Source organism: Strix uralensis, chromosome 2 (assembly GCF_047716275.1).
Source record: "Strix uralensis isolate ZFMK-TIS-50842 chromosome 2, bStrUra1, whole genome shotgun sequence".
NCBI classification, from domain to species: Eukaryota; Metazoa; Chordata; class Aves; order Strigiformes; family Strigidae; genus Strix; species Strix uralensis.
In genome coordinates, this window is record NC_133973.1 from 129,214,585 (window position 1) to 129,228,154 (window position 13,570).

Consider the following 13,570-nt stretch of genomic DNA (forward strand, 5'->3'; position numbering starts at 1 on the left):
AAAAAAGAACTCATTTGGAGGAAAATTTGATCCAGAAGAGTTCTTTTCAGATGTAGTGACATTGTCATTATTCAGATGAAAACATGACCCTCTTCAAATGTGATTGGCAGATAACACTATGATATTAACAAAACCAGCCATGACTGTGCTTGCTAGCCATGAAATTAATGTGTCAAAGAGACAACAGCATTGAAAAGGTTTGATAGATTTATCAGACAAAACACCGAATCTGATTTTAGAGTTAAAATAACTTCTGGGCTCTTTGAGAATTGTAGGTGTTTTCCTGATCATTGTGCAATTCTGTTGAACATCTATTTGTTGCCTTTTTTCAAATAGCTACTTTTATTTTCAATAAGAAAATTTATCCATTTGTATCAAAGGGGTGAACTTGATCTACGACTGTTTAGCTGCCAGTTTAGACTTAACATTGACAAAAAACAAGTTTTGCCCTTTTTCTTCAAGTACTCACTGAATTATTGGTATTTCATGAGCAGTCATGATACTGAAATTTAGTCTTTGCAAGCAAGTGGTGCATTTAGACTCTGCTTCTCAGTAAACCCCTATGTGGCTTTGCATAACTGACATAGACTGTGCCTTTGTTTTTGTTTACAATACTAGCAGCATGATGGTAGACCCTCATTATTTCATGACTTGTTTACTTCAATTGCCTTTTCTATACTCCTCCTATTCCACCCTTTGCCTCTATTCACATACTTTATGGAGAAGAATATGAGCAAACCACTACTCAATTATGTCACCTTTTTCTTTCCCACAATTCATGTGGTTTCTGTTTTCAAAGGTAGAAAGTACAGCTATGTCCAGAGCTGGACTCAGTTAATACCTGGATTCTCTGTTGGCTTCAGCAGACAAATTCCACATTTTTGACTGGGTTTAGAGAAGAAACTTGTTCCTTTTTTTTTTTTTTTTTTCTTTTTTTTTCCCCCTGAGAAAGTTTTATGGCATTCCACACTGCTGTAAGAATAATACTGAACATATTAAAAACTTTGCTTTCTTATCTTCACACCAACACCTATATTGAATTGTTTTGGCCCTTGCAGAGTTCCTTGCAAGCAAAAATCTCTGGGACATCAAAAGTAGATCATATTTGATTCAGCTGATATATGATACTGTAGAAAGAGTTAGAGATAAATATATAATGTGTTATCCTTGTTTATTAGCAATTTAGCAAGATTCAAAGGAGATTGCGTAGACAGATAGTTAAGAATAACTATTTTTTTTAGCAAAGAACTCTTGTTTACTAGCAAATTATGAGCATTCAAAACAGGTTGGATAGCTAGATAACTAAGATAAATAACTAAATTTTTTTGGAAATTATACTAAGGGTCTTTTTTGAGGTATAAATATCCCTAATCCTTAGAGTCTGGGGAGAAGTCTGCTATGGAGTTTAGAGTGGCAGGATGTAGACATAACATGCCAACCAGTAGCATCTTCTTTGACCCTTGTGGTCCAGCCTGGCCTCTGGAAGACAGTGGATTCCAGGGCAAACCTGTAACCCACATGGATATGGTTATGATCATGTGTAAAAAGATTATTAGTTGTTCTATTATGCAGTGCTACGTTTCTTTGCTGTGCCTGGTGCTGACTATAGCAGGAGACAATATCCCCTAACAGAAGGATCTATGGTCTGATCTAGTCTATAGTTTCTATTTTCTTATCAAATGCCTTTCACATGGTTCTTTCTGTCTGTTGCTATTCCAGGAGAAAGCATAACTTTTTCTTTCTTTTTTTTTTTTTTTTTTCCCCTCCTTTTGCATGGTGCTTCATTGAATCAGCTCAAACTGCCCAGAGTTTAAGGACTATAACCCCAGAGACAATGGAAATGGCATAACAGAATAAAATGTTACCTTCCAAAGTGTTTCGGAAACTGTAATTGGCCATTTTGTCCATGGATCCAGATTCATACTGAGTCAGTGACAGGCAAAATTCAACTTCAGCTGAGGATGGGAGCCTTGGGGTCCTTGATTTATCGTTGTTCCCAGGATTTCGCAGTATAGGCCCCTCACCTGTGGCATTGCATAAAGCCTGTTGGCTGTTGTACTCTTCAGACCGAGTACAAATTACCTGTATAAAATACTTTCTATTAGAAGAGCTGCAATTGCATAGACTAAAAACAAATAAAAGAGGTACTTCGATTTAATATATTTTTTAAAGGAGCAAAGAAAATGTAAAATGTAATGTTTGTTGCAAAAATATACATCAATTTTAAAATTTTCTATTTATGATTTTTATATAAGCTGGGTTATTTCATGGACGACACCCCGCTACTACAGTGCACATTTTGAAATAGTATCTGAAACTACTCACATGGACTAAGGCATCAATTCTCATTTATGCCCTTGAACACTCACTGAGGCTAAATTCAGTGTTACCTACCAATGCAGCAGGACACAGAGTTAAATTTGCTGCTGCAGCTGCTAAATGGAGACTTTTTTGCTTCAGCAGACTACTGAACAAAGCCATAATCACAGAGTTTTCTCTCCACACAGTAAGAGGGGGAATTGTTGACTTTTATTCTGAAAATATCTGTCTGTGCTTTGTCAGACTAAATGGACTCTTAGTTTCACTATATCTTGATGATGCTATAGGTACAAAATGGGAAAAGATGCTGCTCTACTTCCCAGGAATGTTGTGGGGATGAACATATATCACCAACTGACGTATCATAGTGATGGGTATTTGGAAAGGACCTTAAACAGAGTGATAGATACAGATATTAAATACCATCAGAATCCAACATCATTTATATGAATGTACTGGCTTCACAGGCAAAGTCCATTTACCATGGCATAACAAGTCATTATTTCTCAGATGATCTGCAGAAGCTGACAATCTAATTTGAGACTCCTGGAAGAGCAAGGTGGTTCAATGTAACTTCAAATGATGGTCAGCTAATTTTGGCTGAGTTAAACTCCTTCACATTTGCCATGGGTTAAAAGTGCCCATACAGACCATAAGTCTCACTAAGGTGCTGCTCAATATCTTTTTAAGCCACAATAACTTATTCATTACTTCAGGATGTGAGTCTTCTGATGACCATGAGCTCTCACTGCATCCCCTGATTGGCCAAAGAAGTAATCAGAATGAGATGGAGTATTTTTTCATATTCTGGTACAATAAACCTACAGAGAGTTAGTACAAGTAATAACTCATATTTCTACTTTATATTCAGTAACTTGCCTGATATGGATTCAGGATGGAGGATGGAGAAAAATACAATGACACAATGACAGGAAGAAGATGAGACTAAAGTGTTTGGTCGGTGTGTATAGTGGTACAGTTGATGGGTCTATGAAAATAAAACAGGAAAACAGTGGCTCAAAACTCCCAGAAGTTGTTTTGTATCCCTTTCAGGTGAGGCTGAGGCTCTGAACCAAAATTGCTGTCTATTGTTTTACTTTTTTTCTGAAAAACCCACCAAAAAAACCCCAACTCTAAACCACCAGAGATCCCTTCAAAATATAGTCCTCTGTGGTTAGTAGGTAATCAACGTGGTTAATGAGAACTTTGTGTGGAGAAAGAACAAATCTCATAATTGAGTGAGACATCATAGAGGAGAAGACACATAACACTGAAGCCTTTAGACTTGTTTCATCCTGGAGTTGTGTTTCTATTTCATGGACCAAAACAATGAATGAGAAGGTAAGTGAAAGCAATCGTATCTGCTGTGAATGGGATGGAAGAACATGAAATTCTTTGTTAGTGAAGGAAGTGAGTGGGTGATTCATTTCACCAGCACTAGCTGTGTAAAAGTTGCCAGATTGAAGCAACACTTTAGGATGACCTCTGCAGTCAATAGAGAGAGGCATCTCCTGAGTGTCATTCAGTCCTGCTAAGCCAGATATCTGGTAGGTGAGATGTACTTACCTCTAGGGGTGCCTAACGCTCTCCATTGACTAAGTCAATGAAAGAATATTTGTAAAAAAATCAATGCAGAAACTGTCTCCAGACTGCAGTTAGCAAGGGAAGTAAAATTAAGAGTGTTCAACTTAATGCTCTGCTCCTGCATTAGGATGGAATGAATCACACCCTGGAGGCATGGATGTGCTTCTAAAGTGACTAAAGACAGACGCCAAAGAAAAGTTGCTTTGCTGCCTAACTAACTTTTGAATGACTAGAAGGAGATGAGATGAATCCTTTTCTAAGTGATCTGACCACAAATTCACAGAAAATGTATGACAGAGCTGGTGATATAACCTAGATTTCTTAAGAATCTGGAGTTCTTAAATGATAAGTTTCCTATGAATATGAATCTCATGAATAAATTATCCTCATCTTTTTTTTTTTTTTTTTTGAGAAGATAAGAAATCTTATCAGAGAAATTTATTCTTACAGACTTCTTTATTAGCTGAAATCTTCCCTAGTCTGTTAAAAACACTAAGGTGCCCTTCGAGTCTGTAGGTAGTTGTCCAGCAGAGTTTCATGTGTGCATTCCCCCCAGAAGCTCACTGACTGGGTCAGGACTGTGCCTCTAAGAAGTCTTTTCTAAGAATCCCCACTGAGAAGGGAGAGGTAGCAACAGGGAGATACCTACGGTTATAAACACAAAGCATATCTATGGTGCTGTTTTTATGATTGTTTTGTGTTACTGAGAGCGTTTATTCCTGTTAGATGGAAAATAGAGGGATGATTCAGGCTGAAGGAAATGCTCTAGTAATGTCTTTGTTTATAAAGAATGCATAAACCTATGTCCCTACAAGTTCACTAGTGAAGAAGGCAAGTGTGTCTTAGCTGGTGGAGCTCAGCCCAAGTGGAGCACTTTGCTCAGAAACTACATTCATGTGGATTTTCTGTTTAGATGTTTCCTATGGACCTTATCTAGGGCCGTATCTTCTTCTGGCTTCTCTGCCCCATCACCTCCTATCTTTTTGTCCTCTTCCCACTGTCCTGGGGGCATATTCCTGTTGTGTCTTAAAAAGGAATCACACACTGCCTTCAAGACTGGGTTTTCGCATATTCGTACAGGAAATCTTCAAGCATGAGAAATATATCTCTGAATATATATATATTTCTGATAATATATCTAAACAAAGGAAAATTTCCCCTTTGTTCTGTTTATCCATTCCAGTGCATTCCATGCAACTATTAATGTTATGAGGCTTATAGATGTCTAGAGTGATAATTTTTTTTTTTCGTTTATGTTTCAGTGTATTGTCTGACTAAATGAATTCATCCTAAACAGAAGCCAGATGCTTTAAGGCATCTGGTAACCCATGGTCAAGAAATGCCAACATAAGGGGCAGGAATGAAAAAGCTTATTTGAGACCTTCTGCTATTTGTTCTGAACTGAAAATTAAAGTCTGTCCATATTAGGCAGGATGCTTTTCCAGAAAGGTGTAACTTAGGTAATATAAAATATGGGTCTATCCTGAAACTATAATTTGCTGGTTTAGCAGTCATGTGATGTGTAAGTGGTAACAGAACAAAAGTCAGTTAAATGGTTCTGCGTATAATCTGCATAAAGCACTCACAAAATGGGTCGCATCATTGCTGCTTTTTCATTCAGCAGGAGGACTTTCTACTAGAAACATGTTGTTTTAACACATGATTTTTTTGTTCCCTTTCAGAACAGTCCTGAGCAAATTTCTCGGTTCACCCAGGACAAAGCTTCATATTCAAACTGCACTGAGTGCCTGCTCTCCTGCATGTGTAAATTCACCAGCTCCAGGGAAATTGTTAGTAAGATATTCCGAGGAAAAGCTTATGTAAGTAGTTAGCAGAGCAAATGCCAGCAGATGGCAGTCCAGAATATGCAGCATCGCTCCTGGGCTTTGTAGCACCCAGAAAAAAAGTCCCTCAGTGCACTGCAGTTGAGATCTTTAGCACAGCTCTTTGTATCATTTCTTAGAAAACAGACTAAATGTGTGGAAGTGTTGCTTCTGTCTCGCACCTTTTCTCAAATGGGAAACCCTTTTGTCTTTTAGTTTGCAACTGCTTGCACAGACCAGCCCCTGTGCCTAGATAAAGTGATTTGCATTACAGGAGTCTTCAGCAGTGTTCAGTCCTTTCTCAGCTATTTTTAAATTCAAAGCTTTGGGGGTTTTGGTGACAAATTCTTTGTGGTTGCTTTGGATTTATTAGATCCATGCTCACACAGTCATGTAATACATGTAATATATACCTGAACACTTGGAAAAAGGTGATGAATAATTTTCTACAGTACTGAAATAGCTGGCTCACTTACAAAGTGATATGAAGATCCTTAGTTTGCTGGGGAAGTATGGCTACTCAAAGGTTAATCCACACCTCTGCTTCCTTTAGAGCTGGTCCCTTGCTCTGCTTCTCTTCTGAGTCCACCCAGTAGGAGTCTGCCCCATCCAGAAAGTATGTCAGCATGATTTCATAGTATTATGCTCCAGGTTAATATTGCCTGAAAAAACCACTTCAGACTACAGCCAGAGCAACCACATGACTTGCTTATCTGTGGTGCCCATCCCAGCTCTCCTAAGGGTATGATGTGGGCACTTCAGGACATATTCTTATCTCTCTGTTTGTCCTACATGAAGTCTAGACTCCTGAACTGGAGCCTTGGGTCCCATTGTGTGGCCAAAAGAGCTTTTGCACTGATTCATTGCCTTTCTCTGTCTTCACTTATTCTCACATACTTGCTAGAGAACAGCATTACAGTGCATCCCTCACACTGGATTTAACACATTTGGCAAGTGTAAAGAGGTTTAATTTTTACTTTTTTGGCTGCATTATGTCCTGGCATAATCTAATCCTAATTAAGTGGCATCCAGAAGCTATTTACTCACCAAACCACGAAAATGCAAGGAAATTCCCAAATAACCTGCCACAGAACAAACTGTACTTTGGGAGCTTGTTTTTATAGGCAAAACTTTAAAAGATGCTGTATTTATAGCAGACCAAAAGTTAAGAGACAGTATGTATTTATATCTGCTTCTTCATGTACTCCTGAATATTAGCAGGAATTGAAAGGTAAAACAGGCAGACGACCAAATGAAAAGAAGAAAATCTGGAAAGCAAGGCTTCAAAGAAATTCTAAGAATTATCCTTTGTGCAAGGATAAGGTCATTAATTATCTTTCTGACCCTTACACCATATGCATGAACTGGGGGAGCTGTGAAACTCAAACTAAAAGGAGATGAGACAAGCATGAAGTGACAGCACTGAAACAAACCCAGCTCCTTCAAGGTATTTTCTCAGCCTTCAGTAAAAGCTGGCTGAGTTTCATCCTCTTTGCTCAGAGGCAGCCCAGAACTAGGGGGTAACTTACACCCCATTCAGCACCTCAGAATGGTGCTGGGGTGGAGTAGGAAGCTCTGTTATCAGTTACTGCTGAAATATTCATTAACACTTTCTGCTTTGGCAGACTGTGATTCCCTGTTCTCTGACTGTCTCCAAGCTGTACCGTTAGTGTCGCTGTCTCCATGTCTACCACAAATTCACAAAGACACATGTCTCTACAGGTAGGCTTCTTTTTTTCTGGTGAATTATTATCAAAACCCAATTTTTATTAAATTTCTTAGCTATTAATTTATACACCTCTGAAGATGGTTAGTTTTTACCCTGCACGACTCCTGAGCAAACACGGCTATATGCCAGAGAACAACCAAGCGACCACAGGCCAAACTGCTGTCACCCACTCGTGATCCTGTGGAAGAAGGGGAATTACTTTAGGATTACAGTGACATAAACAGTCCAACGATACCGGAGTGGGTCTTCCTGCTGTGCACAGATCTGATTCCCTCAGGCTGTGGTACTGAGGTGTGGCATGTGGAGACTTACCTCTTTTTAATAGAAAATGTTTCAAATTTATAATCCATGTAAGCATATAATTAGGAGACCAGTTTTGATAAACTCTTCTTTTACAGTTACTTGCTCCATTTGGGCTGTTGCTTTTTAATTTGCCAGCCTGTAGCTGGCACCAAAACCTATAAAGTTGCAATAAAAAAATAAAGTCATTGAGTTCATGAGATACTCAGGCATCCACGAGCAGATGGATGTAAGACTTTGGCTAATTTAAGAATCAGGTAGTGTTGGTTTCTTGTGTTTGTATTTTTGAAAATTTCCTGAAGTTTTTAAAGGTGGACATAAAAAAGTGCTTCAAATGATCATCTCAGACGATTCAACTAGCAATACAACTCCCTGATAAACTGTGCTTAGAATTAAATAGCTGTGTCTGAATAGCTGAATTTTGAATTTCTTATGAAGTCATATTTTCAGGTAATGCTTCTAAAGTACTGTCATTATTAGTTCAGGGGCATTATATCAATTTTCTATTTGTGTAACTTGTTTCCCTTTTGTAGTGGCTTTACATTTGTGTAAGTGGTTCTGCAGAATGAAGTGCTAAGGGAAATTCTAGGTACTTGCTACAAAGAATTGGCTGCAGGTTTACACCAGCACATCTGAGAGCAGACAGCTCTCCAGGTTATGCAATTACTTGTCTCAAGTCAATCTTCTTTTAGAAGAGGCAAAATACAGGGGCTAAAGTTGGTGGTATAGGCTGCTTGCCACAATAGCAAAACAAAACCAGCACGTACACCCTCCTGCTTTATTTTCTTCATTGTCTGTCTACCACACTGTAGGGATCCCCAAACTCTAATATAAACTACCATCAGAATGATTCTGCTTTTATTTGCAGTAGGCTTTTTATGCATTTGTAACTCTATTGACTTCAGTTATTTCTCCAAATTAGTTCCAGTGCAGTGGAGAGCAGAATTTCACCTGCTACTATTTAAGTGATGCATAATAATTAATTTTTTTTAGCAAATCCATTATCTTGAATAATTATAGAAATGTGCATTGAAACAGAGAACTCTTAAAATGTCATGGAAGATCTCCATTTCCCATATAGTTGTCTGTGAAGTCGACACGGAATTGCAAAATTTGGTAAAGCATTAATAGGTGTCATGCAGTCCTAATTCTGAATGCAACACTTGAATCATCACAAACAAGTAACTGAAAACACGAGAAAATCCTTCCCACCTACCCTAAAACATGAGCCAAGCAAACAAATAAAAACACTAAATATTGCTGATAGTCTTGCTGGTAAAAACAGAGGCAAGAATCAGAAGTGTCACTTAGATGATAAACATGAGAAAAATGTGGACAGATAATTCACTCAGCTAAGTGTTAACAGCAGTATATTGAAGAAAAAGTAAGGCGAAAGCAAGAATTTCAGCATGTATTCATGGGTATCCATGTTGCCATGGCAACTTCTCAATGGAATAAAGTATTTTCTCCTTTCTTTAGGGATTAAAAAAAGAGAGATGCTGTTCTGCAAATAGGCACTTTACCTTTTTTTTAATAAATCTATACCTATTTCCTAACATAGCAAGCATTGTTTTGTTATGCTTTGGAAAGGCTTGAAATTCTGAAAAGGACACCATATTATGGATGTGTTATTCAAAAGGTTTCTCTTGACCTCTTTTTATTTTGAATGCTTATTAAAATCATAAATTCCTTCACATTTCTGGATCCTCCTCTTTTTTTTTTTTTTTTTTTTTTTTTTTTTTTCTTCTCTTGATGTTTAGCTACAGATCTTGGATAATCAGCATATTCTGCAGCAGATCTGTGGCTATTTTCCGGTTCAAGCTAAGGCTATCTTTGTTCCTTTTTGATTTTCTGGAGTGAGATTCTGATCTCTTACTTTGTACTACTTGAAGGAACTGTATCGATTGTTATTTCATCATAAGCAATTGTTTAAATTTGGATTCAAGGCTAATAAAGACATATCAGTTTGTGTTGTATCTTCACCCCAAACTCACTGACTGAAAATGCAGATCTGTTTAATCTCTTTCATTCTTTCTCTAGATGAGACAGAAGATATATACATAGAAGACGTTAAAGGTGCATTATAGCCTTTGAAGGTAAAGGTAATGTAGTTCTGGTTTGGAAATTTTGATAAAAGTGCGACATTTCCGGAAGTGGCTGAAAAATATAAGCGATAAACACCCATTTTCAGAAATGACTTAGAAAACTTCAGCAAAAGACTTAGGTGCTCTTATATACTTACACTGGCACTGAATGTATTTTAAACCTAGCACAATTTTTATTGTTGCACCTATTAAAGTTATACAAAAATATCTGTTAAATCAACTTGTTTCATAAAAAAAATTGTCTTTAATTTCAGAATATATTTGTGGAATTGACCTTAAATGAGAAGTTATAAACCTGATTGTTTCTTAAATATATCCATTGTTACTCATAAGTTTCCTGGGTACTTATTACTAGGATGGAAAAAGTGTAAGAATCTAGATATGATTAATAATACCTTTGTAAAAAATGAGCTAAACATAACTATCTGACCTCTCCAAGTCTCTTAGAAATTTCTGCTAGCAGCTTGCTGCTTCCTTTATATTACCTGCCTCCTACTACCTTGGTTATCTCATCCAATATACTATATTGGTACCTTCACTTGACATGTGTAACCAGTGCAATTCTAATTTCATTTAATCCACTTTAACACTTGTATCATTTTCACATAACTCTTTATTCACCTCAGTGCAAAACAGCATCAGATCCACTTCATTCTGGTAATGCAATCTAATTAAGTTAGTAGTGTTCATCCAAATTCATACTGTTAGAAATGAGCAGAATCTTAGAAAACGGGATGAAAGTCCATGTTTGTAGCTATATCTATTTTATGGTTATGCTTACACTGGTAAATTAAATATGGCTAGGAATTTTCCTGGGCACTGAGACCAAATGGCATCAAATAATCCATGTGTATGTCAGTAAAATCATCTTAAAATCATCTTAAATAATCTTAAAATCATCTCCCAAATAGGGTGATTACATGCAAACATTATCCTGGGAATGATCTTTGAAAAGTACCTGTTTGGGGGAGAACTAATCAATACATACAAAATGTATGCCAGAAAATGTCCTAGAATAGGTCTGTTGTTACAATATCTGGGAATACTTGCATTTACAGGTATATACACAGTCAATATTATTCAGAGGGCACAAATCAAGACTAAATACAGTACAACCAGCTCAGTAAGCCCAGTTAGTTGCTGTTTTGTAATGCCAGAATATCACAGAGCTGCTGAAGCTTGTATCTCTTTCACTTTCCATTAAATCACTAAAACTGCCCAACCTTCATTTGGGCTGTTGCTACAGAAATAAATAGAACAAAGATAGATTTACACCAACATAATCATAGACTTCAGTGCCAGAAGCGACTGTTGCTATTGTCATGATGGAGTGTGTCTATGGAAGCCAATAGACCTTTGTCACTCTGTTAAGCGACATGGCAGTAATGAGCAAGAGACAAAAAAAGTCTAGAAACTCTCAGTGTTAGAATGGCACAGTATAGATCAGTTATATAAGACCATATCACCCATGTAAATATGTAAATTTACCTTGGTTTACACTGCTTTTAAGTGGCAGGGATAGCTATTGAGTTTACTTCTTAGTTCCTTTGAGTAACAGAGATTACTTCTTGTATTTCTTTTGAACTACTGATGTGAATTACACAGCTGGTTCTTCTGTGCTCTAAAAATTTGTTTTATTTCTTTGCTTGTTTGTTTGTTTTTAAAGTTGAAAGCAGATTAACTTAATTTGATAGTTTTTAACTCTTGGATGGAGGAAAGCACTGCAAGAGAGGTAGAGTGCCTAAAAACTTTTTGCTTCTATTTCCATAATTCAGGCACCAGTTATCCTGCAATGGTTGTGTGCTAGTAATTTGTCTACATAATTCCTACTTTTTGTCACCTGACTGTTGCAGCAGTCTCAAGCCTGTTTAACCTGCTAAAGGCCATGTTTGGACACAAAGGCATAAATTCCTTGTCCCACCTTAACTTTAGGTTCTCAGTTAAGCAGCCTAAATCCTACAGTCAGAGAGAGAAGAGACAGAGACAAATGAACAGCTCTAATTGAAGAATAGGTCCACATAAAATCTGATTTTCTCTCTGGTAGTGCTTACTTTCTCTCCAGGAACATCTAAGGGAATGTAGGGAGGCTAAGGTCCCAGCTTGTGCACCTCATTTAAGTGCCTAAAGTCAGTTAGGATAATTTCCTTCCCCTTCCCCTTCCCCTTCCCCTTCCCCTTCCCCTTCCCCTTCCCCTTCCCCTTCCCCTTTCCTTCCCCTTCCCCTTCCCTTTCCCCTTCCCCTTGGCCTGTCCTTACCTGCCATGAGGAGAAAAATGATGCTGGGCTGAGTATATTAGGGTTGGTGGGATGTCTGCCACCCATGTATTCATCAGTGCAGATCACACAGTTCTCTGCATCTCGCCAGTCCCAGTACGGGATGGTGAAGTTCTCATCACCTGTTATCTTCTGGATCTCACGTTCCCACATCAGCAGAAAGACCCGATGCCAAGGCAGAAAACCAGGGGCTTCATGAGCAAAATCAATGTCCCGCCACACATTGGACCCACCTAAGAGTGTGTCTCGAGAGGCATAATAATGCATCCACACAAAGAGATCATACACGTTGATGTTTCTGAACATGGGGTTGGAGCCATTGTTCATCTGAGTATACGTGCCAATAGCAATAACATAGTCCTGGCTAGGGGTGTTCTTTGCGAAGTTAAGGTAGGCAAGAAACTTGTCCTTCTCACTGGTGGTGAGCTGGAAGATGTTTCTTCTCATTCTCAGTTGCCTTTCAGTGCAGTTGATTCCTGAGAAACCAAACTTGCACTCCCCACAGTTGAATCCCATGAAGTTGCCTTCACATTTACATGTCCGGTTGTAAAATACAGAGGGCCAGTCCTCTCTGTCATCCACTCCTGAGAAAGGGAACTGTGGTCCCAGTGGAGTCTGAGAGAGAAGGATGTTCTGGCAGGACCCTCTGCTGGAAAGCTCCCCACAAGGGGACCCATCTCCATCCCAGGTGGGACAGCACTCTTTCCTCAGCAAGCTCTGCGTGTTTGCACAGGCTCTGGGGAACTGCCCGGTGGAAGGCTGAAGGATGACTAGCAGAAAACCCATGGCAAACAGCGACATTCTCACAGAGCAGCAGGAGAGCATTGGCATTACGCTTCAGTGCATAGAGTGCTCTCTCTGACCCCTCCAAAGTCCTGTGTGTGAAAGAAATTCCTCCCCTCCACCAGGAATGCTTCACTGCTGACTTCTGCTACAGTGCACCCTCCAATGTCCTTCCCCATTCCTACCCTGGATGCATTTACACGCAAAATACACTTCAGGGTTAATCTGATTATCACATGTTCTGGGTGAAAGCCAAGTGACTTTTTTCCCCACCTCCTACTGATTTCAAAATACAGACATTTATTATAAACTTTCATCTTCTGCCTAGCACATGATTACTTTCCTCTGGCAACTGGAGAGGAAGTAAAATTAAAATTTGGACACAGAAACAATTGTCAGCTTTTCAAATTCCTTGCTTGATTATATGCTTTAGAGTAAACGGTTGCTTAAAAAAAAAAAGACCCAGAAGAATCTGATGAGTTAAATAAGCACAGTAAACCTAAAAATGAGAAAATAAAAAATTTAGGAATAAACTATCTATTTTTTTTAAGAGGAAGAAAATGTAAAATATGGTCAGATTAAGTTTGAACATAGGGCAGAATCAGAATAGTGACATTTTTATATTTAACTGTAAGCTACCTTTCCTGGGCCAGC

At 38.3% G+C, this 13,570-nt stretch overlaps 1 protein-coding gene across 1 annotated transcript in view; it reads right to left on the reverse strand.

Moving 5' to 3' along the window:
* Positions 1 to 12,958, reverse strand: part of TYR (tyrosinase) — a 50,913-nt gene extending 37,955 nt beyond the window's left edge. Inside the window, exons 1-2 of the mRNA XM_074861060.1 lie at positions 12,116 to 12,958; positions 1,866 to 2,082 (exon numbers count right to left, since the gene is read on the reverse strand). Of these exons, the coding sequence (XP_074717161.1) occupies positions 1,866 to 2,082; positions 12,116 to 12,958 (1,060 nt within the window). The remainder of the gene's footprint in view (positions 1 to 1,865; positions 2,083 to 12,115) is intronic.
* Positions 12,959 to 13,570: the final 612 nt, after the last annotated feature.